General features: G+C 33.4%; 1 protein-coding gene across 1 annotated transcript; it reads right to left on the reverse strand.

Moving 5' to 3' along the window:
• Window positions 1–3,423: 3,423 nt before the first annotated feature.
• LOC100790481 (proteasome subunit alpha type-7) lies at window positions 3,424–6,900 on the reverse strand. The gene is made up of 3 exons (XM_003547875.5): window positions 6,538–6,900; window positions 5,890–6,304; window positions 3,424–3,864 (listed from the first exon to the last, which is right to left on the reverse strand). Exons 1-3 carry the CDS (start codon window positions 6,708–6,710, stop codon window positions 3,703–3,705), a joined length of 750 nt encoding a protein of 249 aa, XP_003547923.1. The 5' UTR covers window positions 6,711–6,900; the 3' UTR covers window positions 3,424–3,702.
• Window positions 6,901–19,027: the final 12,127 nt, after the last annotated feature.

The following is a 19,027-nucleotide window of genomic DNA, read 5'->3' on the forward strand; positions in this document are numbered from 1 at the left end:
GGGACTCGTTTGCGAATAAGCACGGTGTATCATCCGCAAATCGATGGCCAAACCGAAGTTATGAATCGTGTATTGAAACAATATTTGAGCTCCTTTGTGCACTTACAACCGACGAATTGGTTCCGTTATCTCTCGCTAGCATAATGGTCATATAATACATCTCTTCATTCGGGGTCAGGTTTCACTCCATTCGAGATTATCTACGGCAAGCCGCTGCCAGCGATACCTCACTATCTATCAGGAACAACCACTAACGAAGCCGTGGATTCGCTGCTCACATCTCGCCAACAACTCCATGAAATGCGTAGGTAACCATGAAGAAACACGTGGACATCATGCGCAAAGATGTCACCTTCAACGTAGGTCAGTGGGTCTACGTTAAACTTTGTCCCTTCCGACAGCATTCTGTCACCGGCTTAAACCACCCCAAGTTATCAAGAGATTTTTTAGCTCGTTCCAGATCACAAAATGCATAGGACAAGTTTCCTATCGTCTCCAATTACCAGACCACGCGCATATCCATCCTGTATTTCACTGCTCCCTCTTGCGCGCACATCACAAGCCACCTCCCTCCTCCCCGAACGACTGGCCCTTGCAACTTGTTGATCAGATGCCAGTGCCTTGCCCAGTTTCCTTCTTGGGCTCCAAGCTAGATGGATCCACATCCCCACCAACCCGTTTGATTCTTACCCAATGGGTAGGACAACCTCCTGAAGACACCACCTGGGATCCCTGGCAGGAACTCCGCGATGCATACCACCTTGAGGACTAGGTGGTGTTTGGGGATGGGGGTGATGTTAGCATAACGTACCAGCAAGAGGCCCACATAGGAAGACCAAGGAGAATCACTGCAAGGCCAAGCTACCTACGCGACTACACTACCTAACGGTGACCAAGGAGAATCACTGCAAGAGGCCCACGTGTAGTTAGTTACGAAAAAGTTAGTTAATTCTGTTATGGGTTGTTAGAAGCTGTTAATTCTGTTAGTTGTTAGTTAAGCGTGTAAAATGAATGTACATGGCAGTATATATACACCGCATGCAGATAAATAAAACCATGCAAAAGCTTTAGCTCAGTTCATTTTTTCTTAGGAGGCACCTTACCTCGAATTAAGGCACGTACCCCCCTCCCTCGATACCCTTAACCCTTTCTGTCATCCGCATCGTGAGATTGGTTTGTGCATGAACCGATAAAGTTTGTTAATGGAGAAGGACATGTTTATTCTTATAAGATTCAAATATTGGAGTGCACCAATGATTTTTCTATCTTGTGTAGTCATCATGAGGTGTAAAGGGTGGCAAGGTTAAGACAGTGGTGTGGGTGATGGTTTTGTCCCCCAATGATTTTTCTATCTTGTGTAGTCATCATGACGGGAGACAACTCTGACGTTGTTGTATTGTTGGTATTAAGTTGACCCAGGAAGCAACGAGGTAACCTTGTTGTTGTTAACATCATCAACATGTATCAATAAGTAAACCTTGACACTATGAACAAGGGGTTTGTTATCTGGTTGAATACTCCCACTCCGTCTATCATTTCATACAACTTAATTAGTTAATTATGTTTGTAAAAAAATATTTAATTTTATAAATAAATATATTTCAAACATGCATGAAAAGAAAAATAACCCATATGAATGCATACCTCAGTAATTTATATGGTAGATTGCAACATTTCAAATTAATTAAGTATATATATATATATATATATATATATATATATATATATATATATATATATGGGAGATTTGTTAATCTATACACCTTTATTTTTTTTAGTATGAGTACATTAGCAAGTTACACGGTGATATGTTTTAAGATAACCTTTAATTATAATTTGCTAACATACTCATGCTATAAAACAAGGGTGTGGAATTTAGCAAACCCCAATAGCATTTGCTAAGTGTAATAGCAAACTAAGTGTTTAAATTCAAATCGATCCAAAATAAAAATTGAAAACAACTAAAAAAAAAAATCAAAAACTAAACCAAACTGATTTTTTCTTATTTGTTTGAATGATTTTTTTTTCTCAAACCGGTTGGTTTGGTTTGGTTTTATGTGTTTTATGAATATAGTACTTGAGTTTCATAATGTTTTGTAGTGTTATGTATATCGAACTTACACAATGTATGACACTTTTTTTTTTCAGATGACTTTTTTTAGATTTATTTGGTTTAAAATAGATGAAATTTTGACAGATTTTTATTTAGAAGGTTTAACATATTAATAAATTTCATAAATTGTTATCAATAATTTTTAATGTAATTTAATTTAAAAAATGAAAATAAATATATAAATTTTTTAAAAAATAATATTTTAATTAAAACTGCAAAAACTAAATTGATCTAAACTGTAAACTACTGATTTTGTTTTGATTCAAATTTTATTTTAAATGAAAATTAAATCAAACCGACCTGCAAACATTCTTACATGCTACACAACGACATATTTTAAGATAATTTATAATTATAACTTATTTAGGCATTCATACTAAAAAAACAAAGGATGTCTACTCAACAAATTTGTGTGTGTATACACACAACTAATAGATTATTTTGAAACAAGATAAAAATTAACGTGACATGTGTAGCCGGGTATCCTGATAGCATAATATAAATATGTTTACAACTAGTATATTATAAATATGTTTACAACTAAAAATAAATGATAATAGACATATTAGTTCAGTTGGTTAAAGTGTCGTGCTAATAACTTGAAGGTTACAAGTTTGAGACCTGCATGGGCCAATTTTACAGATTTTTTGGTTAGATTTATTATGCCTTTTTCTCTTACTATTAAGTATTTGTATGTGCCTCACAACTCATCAGGAATCTTTCATGAATGAACCTGGATTAATCAGAAAAATTTCAACCCTTTTTCTGTAATTTTTTTTGGTTACATTTATTATGCCTTTTTTTTCTCTTACTATTAAGTATTTGTATGTGCCTCATAACTCATCAGGAATCTTTCACATGTTCTTACAGATTTCTAGTCTACCCGCTGAATGAACCTGGATTAATCTGAAAAAATTCAGCCCTTTTTCTGTTATGTAAAGAGCAGCGTTGTCAAAGTTGGGCTCAAACTGACCAGTGATAAATCCATAAGAATTAATTGTTGGATAAAAAATTGTTATGGAACCAGTGACCCCGTTATGAAATTTTTAAAAATGATTTTACGATGTATTATGATTTTTGTTATTATATACCAATTTACATTATTCAACCAACATGCATCTTACTAATTTGACTAATGACCGAGTTACTTAACCAAGTTTATAATTAGTCCTAATAACAACACCAGTATTTCCATTCCACGTCATTTAAATTTCTTCTAAACTATGAAAATATATTAGTCGTATTGGCCACAATATAAAGAACCAGCTCCTGTCTATGAAGATGTTGTGTATCACCCTACTCAATTGAACTTCAATAATAATGACATGCAATTAAATATGACCAACACTAATGGCAGTACCCAAAAACAATAAAGCAGTCATTTTAAGTTAGGCCAACATCTAGCAAGAACAATTCACGAGCTAAATAAAAGTAACATAAAATCATGTCTCCTTAGAAAGGGTATTCTTTGCAGCCTCAGCAGCCGTTTTCTTTGCATCAATCTCAGACACAATGGCATCAATTTTTAGCTTCAGTGAGTACAGCCAATACCTAGCAAGAACAATGCTCGCATAACACAAAACAGAAAATTATGTCTCCTTAGGAGGGGCTTTCTTAGCAGCCTCTGCAGCTGCCTTCTCCGCTTCGATCTCAGCAACGATGGCATCAATTTCGGCTTCCTCCAGTTGACGCAGACCCTGCTCCTTAGTCATCACCGCAACTTCTATGTTCTTCCCTCCACTCTCAACAACCTAATTAAAAAGTCAAAAGTGAAGTATATTAAACATATTCCTGTTGAGACGCATAACAAGCTATTAGCAAACAGAAATACTGTAATTATGCAACAGGAATAAGCAGAACTACTTTATCTATGTCACTGTTTGATTGTAGTATTCTACAAAGCCAATATAAAATCATCAGATTTATCATGTAGCCAAATTTTTTACTTTTAAGATGTAAAAGACACACCATGTACATAAAGGCTTTAAAGGCAAGCAAACAAGTCATGTACAGATGTACATGTACTTCAAGATTCAATAATAAATATTTTCTTCAAATAAAAAAAACAGAATGCAGGACTGCAAATGTCAGTCTTCATTGGGATAATACTGCCCCCAGATCTTTCCCAAGTATTGTATAACAAAACCTAAAAAAACAGACCAGTTAAGAGTTCTTGGGCTGGGGCATAAAAGTTACAAAGGACTAAAAGCATAATAACAACACAAAAATTCCATGCAAAAATATTTTTCTATTTAAGAACAATTAACCAGGTAAGTAGTCATTTAAGCAAATCCATTAACCAATCCTACAACATTGTTAACCATTTGTATGGTTTATTGTTCCCAAACAAGAATTATTTTACCAGAAATTCCTAAATTATAATTCTGTCAAACAAAAATGAGGAAATTAAGCTCAAAGGAATTCCAGTGGAATACAGCAACATAAGCTCCACTTTTGAAGTTGCAGACAATACTAGATCATCCATAAATAATCTAATACTAGCATATTACTGTCTTTATAATTTAGTTATTTGTAAAGATGACATTAGCTGGCATCTATGCAAAAGAAATTTACAAAAAAGAAAAGAAAAAGTACATCTTAAGTAAACCCCATCCCCTCCACAAGTCTGCCCTAACTCACATCTATTTTTCTATTAAATTTAACAAATATAGAGATTTTCAGCCAAGTGAACCACAAATATGACATGAATATCTTACATAGTCTTCCTGTTTTTCATATACTCACTTTTGGCTTAGGGTACACTCCTACATACAAGAAAAGATCACAAAGACTTCAAAGTCAATATTATATATTGATACTAAAACAACTGAAAGATGGGAACTATTAGACATCTGAGAAGTTATCATGACATTCAACACAACCATTTAATTGATTAAAATGAATTTAACGGTTAAAATTGAGGTTGAAGGATATGTTTATATGCATAAAGTATAGAATAATGTATGAGATAATTTAAAAACATGCCTCAATGAACAAAGACTTGTTGAAAGCTAGGAATATCATCATAAAATGTAATTGAAAGTTTAGGCATGAATGAGTCATATGCTGAAAGATGGGTTTAGGCACATTATATGCGTATCTATCTTATATGCAGGTAATTTATCCAAAGGTTCATACTAATTTGCAATCAACTCCAGTTCATAAACTTTGCGAACTTAAAGAACACAATGCACTTGGGTAGCTTTTGGTAGACATGCTAGAACAAGACAGAACATAGCATATAATAGATTTAGTTCTATGTTTGATGCATTTCAAAAATAGAACAGAAATGAACATAAAGGTTAAAAGACAGGTATGTTTTGGTTCCACTAAAAAAAATCGAACCAAAGAGAGAACACATCAAGGTAGACCATTCCCTTCCATTTTGTCCGCCTATCAAATGCTACTTTAATATTCCTCCCAAGCCATTAAGAACATTAAAAGAAAGACACATGCAAAAGCAAGACAAGAGAGTGCCAATGTCCTTTAGCAAGGAAAAAAAAAAACCCTGCACAGGATGCAACCAAGAGTTCTAAAGAACAATCCGCAGCCACAATTGCAGCCACAACATCAAGAACATCAAGATTTTTAGGGGGTTTCTATGATTGCAATTGTGGCCACCACATTTGTTCGCAATTTTCTAATATATTAAGGATTGCCACAAAACTACTACAGCCACGACCACAATTTAAAACCTTGATTGCAACAAAGAAACTTGATAAACAATAAAATCAGGTAATCATTCACAAACGCAACAAGAACAACACGAAACTCACTTCAAGCAATGCGCGAATAGCCAACTTGACAGTCTCCTGGCCAGAAGTGTCCTTATAGTTCTTCTCCAGGAACTCCCGAATCGAATTCGAGTTCCTCCCGGTGGCGTTCGCCTTCCACGCCGAGAACGTGCCAGAGGGATCCGTCTGGTAGAGGGAGGGCGAGTGAGTGTAGGGATCAAACCCGACAATCAGAGTCGAAAGCCCAAAGGGCCTCACGCCGCCGCTCTGCGTGTACTTCTGCTGGAGCCCCGCAATGTACCGCGTTATGTACTCAACCGTGACGGGATCCTCCACGGTGAGCCTGTGACTCTGGCACTCCACACGTGCCCTGTTTATGAGCACGCGTGCGTCGGCCTTCAGCCCCGCGCAGGCCAGCGCAATGTGGTCGTCCAGATTCACTATCTTCCTCACCGACCTGCGAAAACGACACAAAATCAGGGTTCGATTTGAAACGACGTCGTTTTTTGTTATTTTTCTTCTTTGATTGCAAATGTTAGTTGTTAGTATTCGTTAGCAGAGGATTCGAACCCCTGACCTCTCCCTCCTTGCCTTCTCCTTATAACACGTAGTTTTCTTGGTTAATCCCTAGTAATCGAAGGGGAAAGGGATCTGAAACGGAGGGAATTGAATTGAAAAGAGTAGTAGTACCTGGAGTCTTGGAGTTTGGCGGTGGATTTCTTCTCGACGCCGAGGACAACATTGTCGGTGCCGCGGACGCCGACGGCGGCGTTGCCCTTGCGGACGGCTTCGAGGGCGTACTCGACCTGGAAGAGATGGCCGTCAGGGGAGAACACGGTGATTGCTCGGTCGTACCTAGCCATAGCGATTGTGATTTGTGTTTCTTTCTACTTCTGAGTTTCGATTCGAAGCTCTCTCTCTCTCTTTCTCTAGTCAAGCCTTTTGTTTTTACGCTTCTGTGAAGAGAAGAGTAAAGACGAAGAAAACAAGGTTAGTGTTGGTGTTGGTGTGTTCTTTACTTGCAGCTGCTTAGGGAACAAGTAAAATAGCGTCTTGGACTGGCCTTTTGGAGAGCTGCTATTCTCACCCACAATTGCTATTTTCACCACCCACGCTGGTGGCTTTTTTTCTTTATTCCAAAAATGTCTTTCTCACATACTCACGATTCCATTCAAAAAATACACAATGGAATCATGTTTCTGGGGTGTAAAGGGTGCAAAACAAATATCTGAAACGGGATTTTGTTGTATATATTGTCAATGAAATCATGTTTTAATTGTGTAATTTTTTTATACCCCTCTTACACAACAAAAACATGTTTCCATCGTTTATTTTCTTTCCAATTATTTAGAGATATAAGTTACCTTTATAAAAGTAATTAAATTAATTATGATATAAAACTTTTTGTAAATTGAAGTTAAATTAATCAACATACAATTTATTAACAATAGTCAATAATCATATAGATTATCTTTTTAATTAAAATTGACTTAATTAGTATTACCTCTATTATGTAAAATTTATCTAAGTTATGAAACTTGTATATAATTTCTATGAACTTGTTTCAAGAGAAACATAAAAGTGCATTCAAAAGTGATCAATATATGAAACAAGATTCAAGAAGTTGAATGCACCATCAAAGAAATTCATTTCGATAAAGATCCATGTTTCGACAATTTATCAAAGCACGCATGAAACTTAAAGACGCTCAGGAGAAAGGTTATTCCAAATTTTGAAACATAAGTTGATACAGTTATAAAAGAAGTTACACAAAGACATCAAATAATATTATATTTGTGTATTTAGGAATATTATTGTACACATGCCAAAATCATAGAATTCGACTGTTACTATTAGAAGTTTATAACTAAGACCTCTCTCACGGCCAATTTTCGGCGGAGTAAATCATATCGCTTAACTACTCAAACATCGGCAACGCTTCACATCAAAATTGGCTACTGTTCAGAAGGTCATCGTACATGTATTCATTCTCATCTTTTATGAATTCATGTTTTTTTACGTTACAATATCTTTCTAAATCCTTTACTTTTTTTATATCCATTTCTCCTGGAAACCTATTCTTTTCCAATCTCTACGTCTAATTACTTATAAAATCACTATCAAAATAATTATAAAAATAACCTTTAAATTGTCTTATAGATCATTATACAATATTACTATAATTAAAAATGGGTATCTTTATTGAAATCACTATTATTATATGCATTAAGTATTAAACAATTTCCTGATAAATTGAAAACTATAAACTTGTTTGTTTGATTAAAAAGAACTTACAATCCAAAATGAATTTCATGTCTCATCTTCAAACATTTATTTGTTAGTAGAATCATTTAGTAAAAATTACTTATTTTGTTATGAAAAATATATTCCAATTTTCACAATTAACCATTAGATAGAAGTTATTGTTCATAAGGCAATCGAATTAATTATGATAGTAATTTGTATTATAATTAATTTAAGTACGACTGAAAATAGTATTTTCTGTTGTCAATAATTCAAATTTAAATGTAAAAGGTTATTTATATCACAAATAATTATATTACTATTAAAAAGGTAACTTATATCTATAGTTAGTTATAATTTTTTTCATGAAATTTAACAAAAAAATGAACAACAAAATCAAGGTTAACAAAATAAACAATAGGATCACATTTTCGTTGTGTATTTTATTTTGCACCCCATTACACAATGAAAATATAATTTTATTGTGTACTTTATCAACAAAATCATGATTGTGTCAAAAGGATATTTTCAGAAAAATAAATTTTAAAGCACATGGGAGGTGTAAATACCATTTTGAAGTGAAAATATCATCTCCCTCTTTTTGTATGTCCCTTTATTTATTTTTGCACATTATTTTGTGTTTTTATTATTATTTTCTTGAAAAAAAATACTTTTTTCAAAAACTTGTTTCCAAAGTTAGATTATGAAAGTGTCATGTGATAACCTCATGTTGTGTCACATATCATCACATGAAAGTGTCATGTGGTGCCACATGGAGTTAAGGTGTTGAGTGTCAACCTTGTAATTGTGTCACGTCACATGGCACAATATTTTTTTGTCATTTTTATTCCTTAAAAAATTGTGAAATTTGATTTTTAGTCTCATTAGATTTTAGCTTTCAATTTAGTCTCTATAAAAACTTTGTTCTTCTATTTTAATCCCAAAAAATTTTAAATTCTACTTTCCAGTCCTTAATTAATTTTTTGTTTTACTTTTGTCATTGTTGAAGCCTATCGACAAGTGTACCGATGTGCACAAGTAGTATATAAAACAGTAAGATCGAGTATCGTATCTATAAAGAATTTGTTTCACCTAGATTATGTATATTCAATATGTAAACACTTTTTAACATGGAAATAAAATAAAGATTCAATGATAGATAAGTTATATGCAATGTGTTAAACCACTTAGACAATGGAAAAATAAACTCAAAGCTGTAAAGATGCAATAAATATCAAGATAAAAGCGTCGGAGAATTTTCTACTGAATCAAGGAGTGTGGATATGAAATGTTAGTGGCTTGGACATTCGGCACGGTGGAGCTAGAATAATCCTCAAGAGTTACCCTTTGTGGTTGATCGTCTGCCATGATGTGAGCTTCGGATGCACCAACTTTGGACTTTCTCAAATTTGCTGGAAATGATGATGAAGATTCAGATGAAAGTGTTCTCTCACCACTTGGATTCGTTGTCCTGTCTTGTGTCACTTTCCTCCTCTTTTCTGCATTGTTTCTCATGCACGTAGCTTAAATCTCCAAATCTAATGAGCTAAATCCCTTGCTAGAGTTTTACCTCGCATACAAGAAGCAAGCTAAACAGAGCAGCACTTAACCAAGTCAAGAGATAAAATTTGAATTGAAAATATTCACAAGAAAAATCAAAGAATAAAGAATAAATGTTTCCAAACTGACTTATACAATCTAAGTGGAAAGAAATTCCCCGGCAACGACGCCAAAAACTTGTTGAAGCCTATCGGCAAGTGTATCGATGTGCACAAGTAGTATATAAAACGGTAAGATCGAGTATCGTATCCACGGGGAATTTGTTTCACCTAGGTTATGTATATTCAATATGTAAACACTTTTTAACTTGGAAATAAAATAAAGATTCAATGATGGATAAGTTTTCTGCAATGTGTTAAACCACTTAGACAATGGCAAAATAAACTCAAAGCTGTAAAGATGCGATAAATATCAAGATAAAAGCGTCGGGGAGTTTTCTACTGAACTTTCTCTTGCCGTATAAAAGTTTTTTCTCTATTTAACGTTATTCTAGCACTCTTGCACTGAGTAAATACTCAGACCATGATTCCTCATAAGAATGAGTCTAACTCTCTTAGCTTTTGTTCTTGATTCCTCAACAAACTCGTTCTAAAAGAGTTGCAATAAGCATACAGTGCAAAACATACTAGATTATTGCATTCTATTCCTAGATATACAGGCCTCTAGCTTGCTTTATCAAGTTCTAAGGTTTTAAAGCATTTTCCAACACTAAAAAGCCTAACTAAACATACAAATGGGTGATCAAGCCACAACCATGTAAAATAAATGCAGATAGAAGCAAAGAACACCAGAAAATAACATTAAATAGATAGTTAGAAGTTTACATCAAGAGTTTTCAGTAGACTACTCCCCAACAAGAAGTTCTAGCCTTCCATTACAAGAAAAGCTTCATACAAACAAGAAAAGGAATATTTTTTGTGAAAGAAAATGGAAAAGGGTGAAGCCTCTCTGCCTTCTTCTCTCTGTTTTCACGTAGCAAAATGGTTGGCTAGACTTGGTAACCTTTGGTTTCCCACCAACTTAGTGTTTTAAAGGCTCTTGGACTTCTCAGCACACGAAGGCTCGCTCAACAAGCATGTCTCGCTCAGCAAGCATGTCTCGCTGAGCGAGAGTAAGTGGAAATCCACTAAGCGAGTTTGGGCACGCTGAGCGCGAGAAGAGACAACGTCTTTGCTGGGCGGGTTGTCTACGCGCTAAGCATGCTGATTTCTGACTTATCCTCTTCTAGGGTTTTGCATCCGCTAAGCGAGCTGGCTGCCTTGCTAAGCGAATGAGGCTCACTTAGCCAATCTGCCTCGCTAAGCGAGTTCATAAGCAGCTTTTTACACCTTCTCTTCTTTAGCCTACAAACTGAGTGGAATTCAACATTAGATCACAAAAATATAGTTTCTACTCTATAAATTCACACAAGAATGAAAAATTTTCAATTTCCACAAAAAGAATCATAAATTGGAGGTACATTGCTATTTTCTTACAAATTTTCAATGCACTAAGAACTCATGAATATCAATTAACAAACTCCCCCAAATTTACAGTTTTGCTTATCCTCAAGCAAACAAAATAATAGTTTACTTGTCCTTAAGTGAAAGGAATCAATAGTGGTTAACCAAAATTATGTTTGTTTCAAATGTATGAACCACACAAACAGAGATGACTAAGCATGCAACAATCAATAACCTTTCAAAGTGAAGTGCAACATTTTCAAAGATATGAGCAAGTGCATTAAGCAGCAAAAATGAAATAAGCTAGCAAGCATGACAAATATCAAGGAAGGTCAATCAAGCTTAATCGTCATGACCACTGTTTCTCTCGTATGCACTTGTGTTTATGGTAATTCTTCAAATAGACAACCAACACAATTCCCAACTTTTGCAATTCATCTCATTCCATACAATCATGAACACACAAAATGAATCTGAAGGACTTTCTTTGGCTTGTAATGAGGCTGGGCTACAAACAATTCATGGTTTTTCTAGGATGCAAAACTTAGGTTCTAGGAGAGCATTCATCCATAGATCATTTTTTTTCTTTAACCTCCCAGCTTCTATTGTCATGCCACAAGCACAATGAAGTTACAACATAATTAACAGCACACCGAGCTTCACTTATTTTTTATATTCTCTCTCTTTTTTATTTTATTCTATTTTAGCAGTTTATAATTATTGCTAATAGTTATTACTTTGGCTCTCTGTGTGGCTATTACTTTCATTCCTGCAACAAAAATCACCCAAACACACTCCCCCAAATTTGGGACAAATTTGTCTTAAACCGTACAATGCTCTCCTATAACCTAAGGTAGGGTAAGCAGAGATCGCAATTACATTTAGGTTCAAGGTTCAAAGACTCATTCATTCATATTCAAGCTCAAAAAGGGTGCAAGTGTTTAATCATTCATGAACATGGTGAGGCTGTTTGGCTAAGTGGCTAAATCAATTCAATCATGGCCTTCATCATTTCCAAATCATGCATTCATTCAGTATTCAAAGATTCATACAAAAATTGATACTTGATGCTAGTCGTTCTCTCACAGTTTAAGATTCACACAACTCATACAAGCTGGTTACATTCACTATTTATTTGTCATACAAGCTAACATTTTCACTCACGCCTCTAATTTTCATGTTATTTCTCTTCTACATACAACAGACTTATTCGAGGTATATGATCTAGCATTGCAAGTCACTCAAATCATGCAATCAATTCAGTTCAAACCAATATCAAAATAAACAAACTGCTAAATAAAACCAAAAAGTGCATCGTAAAACCATTGTTTAGACTTCAAAACCAGTAAACTATTCAAAAGCAGTAAAATTAATAAGTAAATAAATAAAAGCTAAACTAAAAATTGTCCATAAAGCAGCATAATTAAATGGGGTCCTGTCATTAGTCTTCCTGAGTTGGAGCGGGCTCGTCCTGAGGTGCAGTTGGGTCATCCTGAGCTGAAGTGGGTCATGGATCCCAAGTCGCCTGCATCGTAGTGACATCCACCACATAATCCTCATCGATGCCTGCCTCTATTGCGTCCTCCTCCTTAGTGACCTACATAGGTGTGTCTACAGGGGTCTTCTCTGCCTCCCCAGCCTCCCCAGCCTCCCCAGCCTCTAGATTATCCTTTGTGGCATCATTCGCAATTGCGTCGGCCAGGGTGTCTTCAGCACCTTTAGGGACCTAAATCTGTGGCTCTTGGGCCACAGGAGCCTCACCTCCCCCCGAAAAGGAAGGCTGGACACCGGGCCAAGTCACCTGCACCATGAAGTCCTCCATGCTAATAATCGGCCGCTGCTAAGCTAAGTTATGAATGCTCTGCATCACTAGGCAAAGGCCTTGGTGAAGGCTCTGCAACATCCGCACTATGGCATCAGTGCTCTACATAGAAGGACCAACTAGAGATGGAGTCGATGCTGGTGTCAGAGGGAATGGTGCTGCTGTGGGAGCGGGAACTGAAGCTGAAGCGTTTGAAGGAGCCCTAGCCCTGGCCTTGCGGGACCCAGGAAATGTGATAGTGGGATCATTTGGGTTCCAACAATTCTTTCTGATATAGGCCAAGCTAATGGCCGGGCTGAGGGACTCGAAGGTGAGTGAGTCTGAGACAACTCCTCTGGCGATGCATAGGGCAGTGATAAGAGCAGGGAAGCCCAACCTAGAGGAGTTGGACTGGGCCATCTGAGAAATTTGTGTAGAGATGATGGAGCCCACGTCCATGTCCATCTTCATAACCAGGTCGTACACCAACCTCGCCCTGTCCATATTCATATCAGAGGTGTGAGAAGTAGGGGTGATGTTGGAGTAAGAAAGGACACTCCATGTTTGTGCGAGAGTGGTCAAGTCCTTCCTACATTCATTTTCTAACCCTTCCCTCACGCAAACCAACACACATTTCAACAACCCATCCCTCATGCAAACCAACATTCATTTTTTAACCCTTTCGTTATGCTATCTCAGGTCATGCCCAAGATTTTCATTTGTATTAAATTAGAACTCTCTGCAAACATGATTTATTTGATTTTTTCTACTTCATATATCTATTTTATGGTTTTAGCTTTTCTCTTTAAAATGAATTTTGTAATTTGTAAACCTCAAATACTATAATTTAATGACAAATTGGTCACATCAATTTAACGACAAAACCAATCTTTTGTACTTTTTGCACATTTGAGTACAAAATTTGAATTTTTCATCAAGGAACAATTTGTCACCATTTGACGCTTACTTTCAGGACCGAAATCGATATTTATCCTTTTTTATAAATAAAAGTTAGACTTAATGTCACTTTTTATTCATTTCATTTTGATACATTTAGTTTTAAAAGTTTTACTTTGATAAAAATGTCTCATTTTAGTCATTTCTTTCAAGAAATGTTAATATTCTATTAACTTTAGATTTTTGAAATAATTGATTTAACGTAATAGCAACTAAAAATAGTTATTATCTTTATTTTATTTTTAAAAAATAAAATAAAAACTTAAAAAACCTATTTGGAAAATCATTTTCAAAAAAGCTTTAAGTTTTCCTTAACACAATATTCAACATCCTTTCTATTATTTCATTAAGTTTTGTAATCATTTCCAAAAAATATTATATTCATATTTTTACAGAATATTTTAAAATTATTACACAATCCCAAACTTGTAAATCTAATAATTTATATATATATATATATATATATATATATATATATATATATTTATAATATGTAAATATTTGATTTATGTGCTAACTTTAGTTCTTCAAAAGATATTCCAAATTATTACCAAAACATGCAAGTATTTAAAAAAGTAACTTTCAAAAATAATTATTTAGACAAAAATAAAGAAAATAATAAAATTTACTTATTAAAAAATAGAAAAAAATTAAAACAAAATCAATTCAAACAGATGCACAATAAAAGTTAAAAATTATTTATTTTATTAAATAAAAATATTTTAAAAAAAAACAAGCTTAAACACATAGATCCGTCGCACATTAGAAAATCACTAAATTTATACTTATAATTGAAAAAGTAGAGAAATCTAATTAAATTGTTTAAAAAAATGCATGAACTAATTAAATCTTTTAATAATTTCGGTATAGAAAATGGTAGAATGGGAATACCCTCCCAATACTATTGGGCATTAATGACATGTTAGGACTGTTACTAGAAACTCACCTAAAGGATTATGGGTGTTGCTAGGTGCACAAGCAATATTGCTGGTGCACCAAGCAATTTCTCATTTTTCCAATTTTGCCCTTTACTTTTACGGAAGAAGTTCTTTCATAAGAGTTTTTTTTATGGAATAATCTCTTCTGTAAGATTTTTACGGAAGAGGTTACTCCGTAAACTCTTACGGAAGAAATTTTTTAGTAATAATTTTTTTTATAGAAGAGATTCTTCCATAAAGTCTTATGCAAAATTTAATATATATTATTGATGTGTCATTAATTTATTTTAACATTACAAAATTTAATATATATTAAATAAATATTTTTAATTTTTTTAAAAATATACGGATTAAATAATTCGTATGATTTATATCAAAATTAATTATCACAAAATTTATTTAAATTTACATGCGTATTAAATATATATTAGAAATTTTAATGTTATGTATAACAACATTATTTATTTTATAACGTAATTGACTCATTAACTCAGTTGGTTAGAATGTTGTGTTAATAATCTGAAAGTCACAGGTTCGAGTCTTTCTTAGATCATTAATTTTAAATTAATTCGTCACAAATATTAAAAAAAAAACTTTTACATAAAAGTGATGGATAAAATTAAAAAAATGGGAAATTACTTGGTGCACCAGCAATACTACTGGGTGCACCTAGCAGCACCCGAGGATTATTGCTCAAGTCCAAAGTGTAAGCAAAAGTTTCATCCAAATACAACTATTCAATTAGCCCTCAGATAACAAGAGATCTCCATGAAGACGTTTGTCCATCAAGCCGGAAAAGTGACCAACAAAGTTTGACTCCACATCGCAGGGAATTAAAGCTTTTAATTATAAGAGGATGAAATTAAACCAAAAAATAACCTAGAGTACCATAGCATAATCAATCAAACACATTTTTGGTAATCGTTGACATATAAATTAAGAATGATTAAAAACGATAAATGAGAAACAACCACAATTTATGTGTGTTTAATTGTCGCATTAACTTTTCTTAAGGTTTTATATTATTTTAGATTTATTGGTAGTGTCAGAATAATAAAATTTTCTTATATTTATAAGTAAAGGCGTGTAAAAGAATGTTTTAAAAAATGTGTCATTAAAATTTTCTTTGTAGAATATATTTATTCACTCTTGCAAAGTTATTAGTGAATATGACATGATACCAAAATCTAGATTAGTAAGTTGATGGAATGGGACAAGGACTCATCCGAATAAACAAACTAATATATCAATTAAAAACATTTTAATTATTTTCTTAGCAAAATTCAAAAATAAAATGAAAATAAGATAAATTTACCTTTATAATTATTAGCAGAAGCATATTCATCAAAATTATAAACATAAATTGAATTGTTAACTTTATAGGTTGTTATTATTTAAAAATGATTTATAATCAAAATCTGATTTTTTTTTCAAAAAATTAACTTTATACATTGTTTTTATTTAAAAAATGATTTATAATCAAGATCTGATTATTCATAGTTATAATATACTCATTTTTTTCCAGTTTGCTACCTAATTTTATTTTATTATCTGACATTTTTAAAATTTTACTTTTTGATAATTACGTTTAGTATAAGTCTTTTAAATGATGATATGACATTCTATTAACTTATCATATCATCACTTTACTTAACCGATGATGTGATATTTTGTTATTTTGTCAGCTTATCACTTAACACATCAATAATAACAATAGGTATCGAAAGCAAAATTTTGGGAATGCTAGATAGTAACAAAAAAAAGGTAGTAAACTTAAAAATGATATATTATAGGTATAAAAACATATTCAAGCCTAAAAAAACAAATTGATCCATGGGTGTATCTCAATTGACAACACACACTAAGTTTGTGAAGAGAACCTGAGTTTGATTTGGGAAGGGACAAAGAGCTTTAAGTCCTAAACCAATAATTAGCCCAGAGCTATCCAAAGGACTGAAAGCTTGTGAGATGCCTACGGTCCCATCGAGGAGTCAAAGGTGGTTGAAAAAAAGACTTAAATATATTTTTCATCTTTGTAAAATACTTCTTTTTCATATTACTACCTAAATTGCTTCTTTTTTTTTGCTTTTGGTACCTATAATATTGTTATCTTTGTTTTTCATACTGATCGTTAGTGTCTATCTATTAAGTGATAGCATGACTGACAGAGTGTTATGTCATCCATGCCATGCCATCTTGGGTTGACAAAGTTGTTGTCCTTTGCCTTTTCCATGTCATTATTTTCTTTTAATTTAAAAAATTTGTAACCCTAATATCTTTTAATTCGCTTACATCCTTAGAGTTGTCTGCAAAGACAACAACGTTGTCGATGTTTGCAACATCAACAATGTCATCCTCGACATAATAAGAATATCTTCACAGCATCAACAGCATACGCAGCACCACAATAGGTCATGGGTTTTGCACGCGATGTTGATGGTGACAAATAGAAGGTTGTGTGTAGGATTTTGCGTATGGATGGAGGTGGTTAAGAGTGAGGTAGTGGTTTTTTATCAGGATGACAATGATGGGCGGGCTGATTGTCAGCCCCCCAAATTTGGTGAGGAAGGATGGAGATTTCAGTCCACTAGTCCATTTTGACTCGTCATACCTAACCCACCAACCTAGTGTGTCACATGCAGGTTGGCCGACACACTCACCTCTATTTTTTCTTTTAAAAATAGATAGATATATGTACATATTATACTCCTTATCTCTATCGCTACTATAATTACTTGTTAAATGAGTTGACAATTTAAAATTAGCAAACTAATTTTGTTCTAATTTCTATGGCAAAATAACTAAAATAATTTGTCACTTTTTATTGTTTTGCAATAGATTTGTAAATAAAGGATGTTTACTTACTTTTTTTTCTATGAACAATGTAGTCATTCAATTTACCAACGTAAAGATCTTAGTTGTTAAATGAGTTGATAATTTAAAATTAGCAAACTAATTTTGTTCTAATTTCTATGACAAAATATCTAAAATAATTTGTCAAATATATATATGTTGTTTTGCAATAGATTTTTAGATAAACAATGTTTACTTACTTTTTTTCTTTAAACAATGTAGTCATTTAATTTACAAACGTGAAGATCTTAATTGTTTATTACATCTAGATAGTCGTATATAAGTTTTTACTCATCTAATATTGTATTCAAGTCATAAAGCACATTGCTTTTGTACAACAATCTTGCATTAGCACAAGTATACTATATTCAAGTCATTGCACAGAAACTATATTAATGTTGATATAACATGAATTTTCCTTTTCTACTCTTTGAGTTAATATTAATGTCAAGATTGAAATTATACCTTATTGTTATTAGGTTAATATATCATTCAATATTTTTATTATATTCGTACAGTCACTTCTCATTCTCTTTTAGATTTTGCTTCTTATGATCTACTTTACTTCTCAAGATATGCGGCTCTTGTTAAAATATGTATTCAATTTTCTTTTCTTTTAAAATTTATGTTTTGAAAATTGATTTAAATGTAATCTAACAATTTTAATACAAATTAATTTTAATTTTAATTTTTTAAGATATGGCTGGCCAGCCTGTTGGCCCAGCCGTAAGCAGGGAAAACAATTGTGTTTAGCCCAGCCTAGCTAAGCATGCCAGCCAACTCTGTTTTTTACAGGTCAAAGGCAGGGCGGGCAAAAATAAGACGAATCAACCTGCATTGCCATCCCTATATTTTCATGTTGTTTGGCTTAGATTTAACAAATTCAGTGATGATGGTGGCGGCGAGCAATACAGTGGTGATGGCGCGCACGAAGGTGAGGGGTTGAATCGTTGGAGGGTGTTTAGCGCCCGTGGATCTTGAGATGGCGTGGAAGGTGTGGCAGTTGGGAGAGAGATGGCAAAGCCATGAAGGTTAAAGGAGATGGTGGAAGCTGTTGTGTTTGGTGACTATGGTGTATAGGTTGAAGCACAAGATTGGGAAAGAAGATGATGGTTGATGGGGACTAAGAATTTTAGAGTTTATTTTGTGTTGTTATAATTGGCTAAGCTGACTCTAAAGGCATGTTCAAATAATTTTAAAAAAATCATGACATGAAAAATTTGTCATATTATCACGTATCAGAATCAGATTAGTAACAAACATTAAAAACAAAAATAAAAATATTATATGAAAAGAAAAAAATAATAATTTAGATAGTAATATGAAAAAGAGATATTTTTACAGTATGAAAAAACATGTTTGAAAAAAAAAAAAAAACAAATAGA

The sequence above is a fragment of the Glycine max genome, chromosome 16 (assembly GCF_000004515.6).
Source record: "Glycine max cultivar Williams 82 chromosome 16, Glycine_max_v4.0, whole genome shotgun sequence".
Lineage (NCBI taxonomy): Eukaryota > Viridiplantae > Streptophyta > Magnoliopsida > Fabales > Fabaceae > Glycine > Glycine max.

Coding starts and splice junctions, on each gene's coding strand:
- LOC100790481 (XM_003547875.5), bottom strand. CDS start 6,710: ATGGCTAGGTACGACCGAGCAATCACCGTGTTCTCCCCTGACGGCCAT. Junction 6,305..6,537: donor GCCAAACTCCAAGACTCCAG/GTACTACTACTC, acceptor TCGTTTTCGCAG/GTCGGTGAGGAAGATAGTGA. Junction 3,865..5,889: donor CTATTCGCGCATTGCTTGAA/GTGAGTTTCGTG, acceptor CTTTTTAATTAG/GTTGTTGAGAGTGGAGGGAA.